The 8,772-nt window shown below is 38.2% G+C and overlaps 1 protein-coding gene across 1 annotated transcript in view; it reads right to left on the bottom strand.

The window, feature by feature from the left end:
• The window catches only part of LOC118667147 (olfactory receptor 1J4-like), a 10,855-nt gene extending 3,801 nt beyond the window's left edge, over positions 1-7,054 (bottom strand). The window contains exon 1 of the mRNA XM_036329937.1: positions 6,286-7,054. Within this exon, the coding sequence (XP_036185830.1) occupies positions 6,286-7,054 (769 nt within the window). The remainder of the gene's footprint in view (positions 1-6,285) is intronic.
• Positions 7,055-8,772: the final 1,718 nt, after the last annotated feature.

The following is an 8,772-nucleotide window of genomic DNA, read 5'->3' as shown; positions in this document are numbered from 1 at the left end:
CTGTGAGTCAGATCAATAGCACAAACAAACACAACTATCAAATAGCACATATACAAGCATATACAATACGTGCACACACAAAGGGTCATGGACAGAGTCTCACACATGAACCCCCTAGCACACAGGCAGGTCCATAGCCAAGGGCAGATTTCCAGCTCCTCTCACCTGGGCTCGTCATTGGTGAGTTCAGACACCTTCTGCTCCAAATTGTGGCCCATCTCTTCAGGTTTCCTTCAGGAGACCTAATATCCAGACACACGGAAGAAATATCTGGGGACTTGACACTTCTACAGACTTTCATTTTCCTTATCTGACTCCAGAGAAATGAGTCAACAAATGACGCTTAACTACTAATGAGAGACTACATCCAAGTCCCCAAGCTTGTGGCTAATTTCTGACTGCCCTTTGGGAGCTGTGTGTCCAAGAGTAAGAGAGACTGGAGTCCTAGGGGACAGTGTCCCTGATTCCAGTCATGCCCTGGACTGCTTTGTTCTTGGGCATTGCTCCAGCTGGGAAGAAAGATTTTACAACTTTCTATTTTGAAATTATTTTAAAGATATAGAAAAATTGTAATAACGATATTAAAAATCCCTGGGCAATCTTCAGCCAATTCCCTAATGGTAACATTCTGCTATGTTTACCTTCTCTGTGTTGATATGTATATATGTATGTATGTTTGTATGTATATTACAGGCTGTAGATTTATAGCTGATATACCAGTGCATATTATCAGAAGGCATATGATAATGTTTCTAGTAGCTAGTGTTTTTATCCTTTTTTAACAAATTTTCAAAAATAATTTATTGTTGAAAGCATTATATTTGTCCCCTTTGTTCCACCATTAACGTTTCTAGCCTGCCTCCACTCCCCACCCCAGACCTACACCATACTATTATGTGGATCCATTGATAATGCATACATGAATACAAGCTCTTTGATGAATCTCTTCCTCATTGTCGTTTTCATTTGCATTGCTCTAATGAACAGTAACATTGAGCCTTTTCCACACGTCTCTTGGACATTTGCATATTCTCTTTGGAGAAGTGTTTATTAGGGTCTTCTGCCCATTTTTCAATTGGATTGTTTGTCTTCCTTTTGTTGAGTTGCACGAGTACGTTATATATTTTGGAAATTAACCCCCTATTAGATGTATCATTAGCAAATATGTTCTCCCATACAGTGGGAACCCTTTTCATTTTGATGCTAGTTTCCTTCGTTGTGGAAAAGCTTTTTATTTTGATGTAGTCTCATTTGTTTACTTTTTCCTTATTTCTTTTGCCCTAGGCCAGTGGTCACCAAACTGTGGCTCTCAAGCCACATGCGGCTCTTTGGCCCCTTCAGTGTGGCTCTTTTACAAAATACCGACTTCTGTGCATGGGCCACGAAGTTTCAATCGCACTGTACGTGTGCACCCACACGTGGTATTTTGTGAAAGAGCCACACTCAAGGGGCCAAAGAGCCACATGTGGTTTGCAAGCCGCAGTTTGCCAACCACGGCCCTAGGCTATATACCTGTGAAATTTCTGCTATAAGAAATGTATGAGATTTTGCTGCCTATGTGTTTTTTTAGGATTTTTATGGTTTCATTACTCACATTTAAGTCTTTTATCCAGTTTGAGTTTATTTTTATGTATAGTGTAAGTTGGTGATCTAGTTTCTTTTCTTTCTTTCTTTTTTTTCTTTCATGCATCTCTCCAATTTTGCCAACACTATTTTTTTTAATTTTGTTTTATTGTTTAAAGTATTACAAAGAGTATTAAATATATCTCCTTTCCCCCCCCCCTTGACATTCCCCTGACCTCCCCTACCCCACAGTGTCTTGTGTCCATTGGTTATGCTTATATGCACGCATAAAAATCCTTTGGTTGATCTCTTACCCGCCCCCCAACACTATTTATTGAAGAGATTGTCTTGACTCCATTGAATGCTCTTTTCTCCATTGCCAAATTTTAATTGAGTATAACAACTTGAGTAAGTTTCTGGGGTTTCTGTTCTGTTCTATATCTGTATACCTGTACTTGTGCCAGTACCAGGCTGATTTGATTACAGAGTCTTTGTAATATAACTTGGTATCTGGTATTGTGATCTCTCCAACTTTGTTCTTCTTTCTCAAGTTTGCTGCAGCTATTCATGGTCTTTTTGGAGTGTTTGTTCTAGATCTGCGAAATATGCCGTTGGTGTTTTAATAAGTATTGCATTGAATTTATAGATTGCTTTGGGTAGATTGGACATTTTAATGATGTTAATTCTATGAATCTATGTATACAATATATTCTTCCACTTGTTTATATGTTTTTCTATATCTTTTTGCATTGCTTTGTAGTTTTCCAAGGACAAGTCTTTTACCTCCTTGGTTAAGTTTTATTAATAAATTCTTACCTTTTTTCTTGCAATGGTAATGAGATTGTTTTTTAGTTTCTCTTTCTGATAGATCATTATTGGTGTATAAAAATGCTATGGATTTCTGGGTGTTAATTTTTTATCCTGCTACATTGCCTAATTAATTTATTAAATCTAGTAGTTTTTTTCATGGACTGTTTACAGTTTTCTATGTGCAATACTGTGTTGTCTGTAAATAATGAGAATTATACTTCCTCCCTTTCAATTTGGATGACTTTTATATTTTCCTCTTGTTTGATCACTGTCCTAGCACTTCTAGTACTATGTATAATAATAAAAATGTAATATGCTAATTAGACCAGATGACCTTCCGGACAACCTTCCAGATGAGGGAAGCCCGGGTCCCGGGAGCCAGAGGGAAGCTGGTGTTGGAAGCAGGGGGCCGGAAGGCCTACTCTTGCATGAATTTCATGCATCAGGCCTCTAGTGTTGAATAAGAGTGGTAAAAGTGTAAATCCCCTCTTGATCCTGTTCTTACTGGAAATGGTTTTAGTTTTTGCCCATTGAGTACAATTTTGGCTGTAGGCTGGTCATATATGGCCTTTATTATGTTCAGGTATGATCCCTCTATCCCACTCTGCTGAGAGTTTTTGTCAAAAATGGGTGTTGGACTTGGTCAAGTGCTTTTTCTGCCTCTATTGATATGGTCATGTGATTTTTGTCTTTCAGTTTGTTTATGTGATATATCAGTTTTACTAATTTGTGAATACTGTGCCTGCCTTGCATCCCGGGGATAAATCCTACTTGGTCATGGTGTATGATCTTTCTAACATATTGCTGGATCTGATTTGCTAATATTTTATTGTGATTTTTAGCAGATATGTTCACCAGGAATACTGGCCTATAATTTTTTTTCTTTGTAGTGTCTTTATCTGGTTTTGGAATTGGGATAATGCTGGCCTCATAAAAAGAGGTTGGAAGTGTTCCTTCCTCTTGAATGTTTTGGAGTAGTTCAAAGACAAAATGTTAGTAGTTCTTCTTGGAATGTTTGGTAAAACTCCCCTGTGACGCCATCATTGGTGATTCTTATGTGAGAAAATTATTGCACATGTGAAGGCTAAATGGTGATTTTCAAATTCTATAATTTCTTCTTTATTAGTTGTGGTATCCTAAAAAAGGAAATTATTCTTATCCAACACCTGTTAGTTTTTTATTTATTCATTTATATTATTATGTATTTGTTGATTCATATTCTCTAAGTTATAGTCCATTACTGTTGTTATTCATTTTATAGCGTTGGGTGAGTTCATTGCTTTCAAGGATTCTAAATGGTCACAGAGAAGCCAACTGGGAAATATATATAAAAGAAACACAGGAAGGAAAAACTGGAAACTAAGACCTAAAAGCATGTTTGCCCATAGCAGGTGGGTCAGAGCAGGACAGAAAGTATGAGGATGGGAACAGTATAGACGATGACATATAACATATAAATTGCAATCTATTTATACATTTAAAACCCAGGAGTTTGAATTGATAGCTCCAATTCTAGTTTGACACCATAGAGTCCATTCCAGCCTCTCCTTTTCCATGTACAGAGCTCCTTTCCCAGAGTGAGGGTCACTTCCTTTTCCTCAATGGTTGCTTATGTGCTGAATTGTTGGATACATGGTGACTTGATTCAGAACCTTGAACTGTTAATGCCATGCAATGTACAACTTAAGACATTGTTTTCAGTGTTTTATTTTTAATTGAAAGATAAATATAAATTCTGGACTCAACAATATCTTAGGGTATTTATTTAATTTTCCCTGTTACTCTAATTTTGGAGTTTGAAAAATACTTAAGTACATTTGATTTGTTTTATTCTACTTTGCGTTATTAAACACCTTTAATATTTATGTTTTACTTGCAAAAGTAGCATAGTCCAGACTACACAAATAATTTTACTCATCTCCTCATTTCTTCTGCCACAACTCCTGTCGGTAAACAATTTCATCAGTTTGTAATTCATTCTTCCTGTGCTTCTTTCTGCTCAAATAGGCAGACACATGTATATGTTATTCCCCTTTGTTTTTACATAAGAAGTAGCATGCTATACTCTTTCACACATTGCTTTTTTCATCCAGCAATATATTCTAATATTTCTCCACATTGACTTATAGATATCTTTGTTCTTATTTCCTCACAGTTGAAAAATACTCAGTTGATGTTTTATAGTTTTCTTTAATGGTCATGAAATGAGATATTGTTGATATGTGTCCTAAATGCCACTGTATTGTATACCTCAAATACCTAAGTAGAAAGTAAAAAGTGATGTCTGCATACAGCACAGAAAAGAATTATAAAACAATAATAATAATGTATGATTAATATGTTAATAGAGTGAAAATGGAACTGAATATATGTATTTACTTAAAACAGAGGAAGACAAGAAGAGTATATGTGAAACAGATGAATCAAATAGAAAATATAGTAATAAGGAAAATATAAATTCTAATGTATTATAATTATAGTAGATGTCCATAGACAGTATATCCATAAATATAATAATTTTTGTTTTACATAAAATGAACATTATCCAGCATTACATATTGAACAATGCACACCTCACAGATATAAGGACAAAGAAATGTTCAAATTGATGGAAAAGAAATACCATTTAAACACCAACCAGGAGAAAGCTGCATCCTGACTATACTATACTATACTACATTTACTATACTACACTACACTACGCTATGCTGTGCTATGCTATGCTACAATACACTACACTACACTATACCATGCCATAGCACGCCACGCAACACTACACTACACTATACTATACTACACTCTACTATGCCATGCCATGCCATGCCATACCATACCATACTATGCTATGCTATACTATACTATACTGTACTGTACAATACTATACTATAGTATGCCATGCCATACCATACCTTAACATACCATACCTTAACATACCATACCATACCATACCATACCATATGATACTATACTATACTTTACTATTCTATGCTATAGTAGTATCTATATATCTAGCTGTATGTCTATCTGTATATGTATCGCCCTCTATACAGATATAACATATTTATATTAATATCAGAAGTAGATGAGGTATTAAGGTAGAGAACCCATTGCAACAAACTCTTCCTAATTATAAAACTAGTGGTGTGCTCTTAAATGCATTCCTAAAAAGTCTCTTTTTCTAACAGCCTTGCTTTGTAGCACATACCAATTTTCATAGTGTAATTATTCTTATCATGGCTGATTGCAGTCGGCCAACATTAGGAAGAGATGTGCACAATCAGCCAGAAGCCAACAAAAGACAGCATTTAAAAAATCAGGTAATAAAAAGGGAAGATTACCAGGAGCAGATCATGATGCTTAATAAGTGGCTATTTGATAACATAAAATTTTAAAAAATGCATTAGCAAAAAGTGACATATCTCAAAACAGAATGAGACAAAACCACGTTATAATCGTACAACATGTTTTGCATAAGATTATGTGTGTATATATATATATATATATATATATATATATATATATATATATATATTATAAGAGATGATAGGCATGTGAAAAAATATTTATTTCGAATAAAGAATTATTAAAAATCCAAGTAGCAAACTTAACATAGATGACAGATTAAAAACACTGTACATATGACAGAAAGTATATTCTATAAAAGTTATATGCAGATGTCAACCATACAATAATTTTAGGAGATCTGTCTTACTGTGCTCCTGACTGCAACAGGAGGATCTAGTGATTGCTGCTTAAAGAACTTAACCCTATTGACACACATTTCTAAGGCCTGTTTTATATCTCTGTTCCTCAGGCTGTAGATGAAGGGGTTCAGCATGGGGGTAACTACCATGTACATGACCGAAGCAATTATGTCTTTGGAACCCCATGATGAGGAGGAAAAGTAAACACCAGCAAGTGTCCCGTAGTATAAAGACACCACAGAGAGATGGGAGCCACAGGTAGAAAAGGCTTTAAACAGTCTCTTAGTGGAGGGCACCCTCAGGATGGTGATCCCTATACGAATATAGGAGCACAAAATAACACCAAAACACAAAAACAAAATCGTTGCTCCCTCGGTGAATATGACCAGCTCATTGAGGAAGGTGTCTGAACAGCTCAGCTTCAGGAGTGCAGCGAGGTCACAGAAGTAGTGGATGATGGCATTGTCAGCACAGAAAGACAGTCGGACCAAGAGGAGGGTGTACAACAGGGATTGGCCACAGGAGAGAACCCAGGAGCCAGCCACCAGCATTACACACAGCCCCTCCCTCATGATGGTGGTGTAGTACAGAGGCTGACAGATGGCTACATACCTGTCATATGCCATCACAGCCAGAAGAAAATTGTCAAGAGTACTAAAAAGTATGAAAAAATACAACTGAGAAATGCATCCCACATAGGAGATGGATTGTTGCTGAGTCTGCATGTTCATGAGCATCTTAGGGACAGTGACAGAGGAGAGAGAAATGTCAGAGAAGGCCAAGTGGCTGAGGAAGAAGTACATGGGCGTGTGCAGGCGCGAGTCCAGCCTGATGAGCAGGATGATGAGCAGGTTGCCCAGCACCGTGGTCAGGTATATGCCCAGGAACAGGGTGAAGAACACGCCCTGCTGCCCTGGCGGGATGGGGAGCCCCAAGAGGAGGAACTGGGACACGCTGCTCTGGTTCTCAGGCCTCATGCTGCTCTTCTGTCTGCTGGGGATTAAAAAAGTTTCGGAATCTCAGGAACCTAGAAAGAAGACCAAAACCATCACATCTCATACTGTCATTCTCTGGGAAAACAATTAATTTTAAAATACTTTCATATTAATATCACACACTTGTGGATGTATGCATCTTCCCTCTATTCCAGTCTGGCTCCAGGAAAACATTGAACCCCAAAGTAATCATCAAGACCTCATCACATATAAGTAAGAGGGGTTCACTGTTCATTCAAATACTACTATTAACATTAAGACTGAGTTGAGACCTCTACTAAGGACTGAAAGGCAGCAGTGAACAAGAAAAGCAAGGTGCCCACTTCTATGAGTTTATATCTTGATGAACATGGAGGGATTATTTCTACACCAGCCAGAGCCTAACCATAATGAATCACTGTGGCAGGAATAGAAGGTGAGCCCCTGCAAACCAGTGTCAGTTGTTTCTGCCTGAAAGTAATGTGAGACTCCAGTGCCGAGTGGGTGTTGTTGGAGCATTGTCAGACCTCCTGTGAACCTGCCGGCTCCCAGTGACCCTCAGCTGTAAACTCAGGAACACTCTGGAAATGGGTGGCTATTGAAAGCCACTGGATGCCAGAATATCTCCAAAACCAGAATAGTTCACAAAATATCTATATATATAAAAGGCTGCTATGCTGAGTGTCTTTCTGACCATGTGATTGGTCTCTTTGATGCACACTGACCACCAGAGGGCAGACTCTCAATACAGGAGCTGCTGTGATGTGCACTGGCCATTTCCAAAGAAATGGCTCCAGGGACCTGGCACCAACAAAGCAAAACTTGGCTTTCCCCAAGTGGGATACAGGCCCTGCCACCACCCCAGAGTGACAGCCCACCAAATTGCAGCCAAAGCTGCTGAGACCCAAGGTGCAAATTGCGGCCCACAGCCCAGCCCAGTCCAGATGAGCCCGGAAATGGTGGCTGTGGGCACTGGGTAATGATGTCACATAGCAACACCCGGCTTAATGATATCACGTAGCAACACCCGGCTTCTTCTTCCCAGGGACTAGCCTCCTTGGAGTTTCTTCAGCACAGGAGCACAACTTGCTTTATAGCCAGGTGGAAACATTTTACACTTTAACCAAATGTCTGTGAAGCTTTTTTAGGTGCCTCATCTCATTTGATCAGCACAGAAGTCCTGGAGTAGGTAGATAGGAGACTCGGTAGAATCCTATTTTCTTTTCATTAGCTGGATAATGGGGATTTAGAAAGTTTAGAAACTTGACCCAACTAAAAAGAAGTAAGAAATGGTAGAACTTTAAAATGACTTCAGGTTGGAGGAAAGTTAAGGGAGGGTGGGGATAAGGGGGAGAGATGAACCAAAGTACTTATATGCAAGCATATAGGCCTAACCAATGGACACAGACAACAGGGGGATGAGGGCATGAGTGGGGGGGGATAGGGGGTAATGTGGGGATAAGGACACATATGTAATAACTTAATCAAGAAATAAATAATAAAATAAGTAAATAAATAAAATGACTTTAGGTTTTCTCTCTGCACAGAATATAGTCAAACACTGCAGCAGTTATATATTTTATTCTTTGTTCTCCCTGCGTGATATCTACACTAATAAAAGAGAAAAATGGTAATTGGCGTACGGCGATACTGTTTTCATTGGCTAATCAGGGCTATATGCAAATTAACTGCCAATTAAGATTGGCAGTTAACTGCCAACA

Source organism: Myotis myotis, unplaced genomic scaffold, assembly GCF_014108235.1.
Source record: "Myotis myotis isolate mMyoMyo1 unplaced genomic scaffold, mMyoMyo1.p scaffold_m19_p_12, whole genome shotgun sequence".
NCBI classification, from domain to species: Eukaryota; Metazoa; Chordata; class Mammalia; order Chiroptera; family Vespertilionidae; genus Myotis; species Myotis myotis.
Note: the sequence above shows the minus strand (reverse complement) of the source record. Positions and strands in the feature narration are given on the sequence as shown.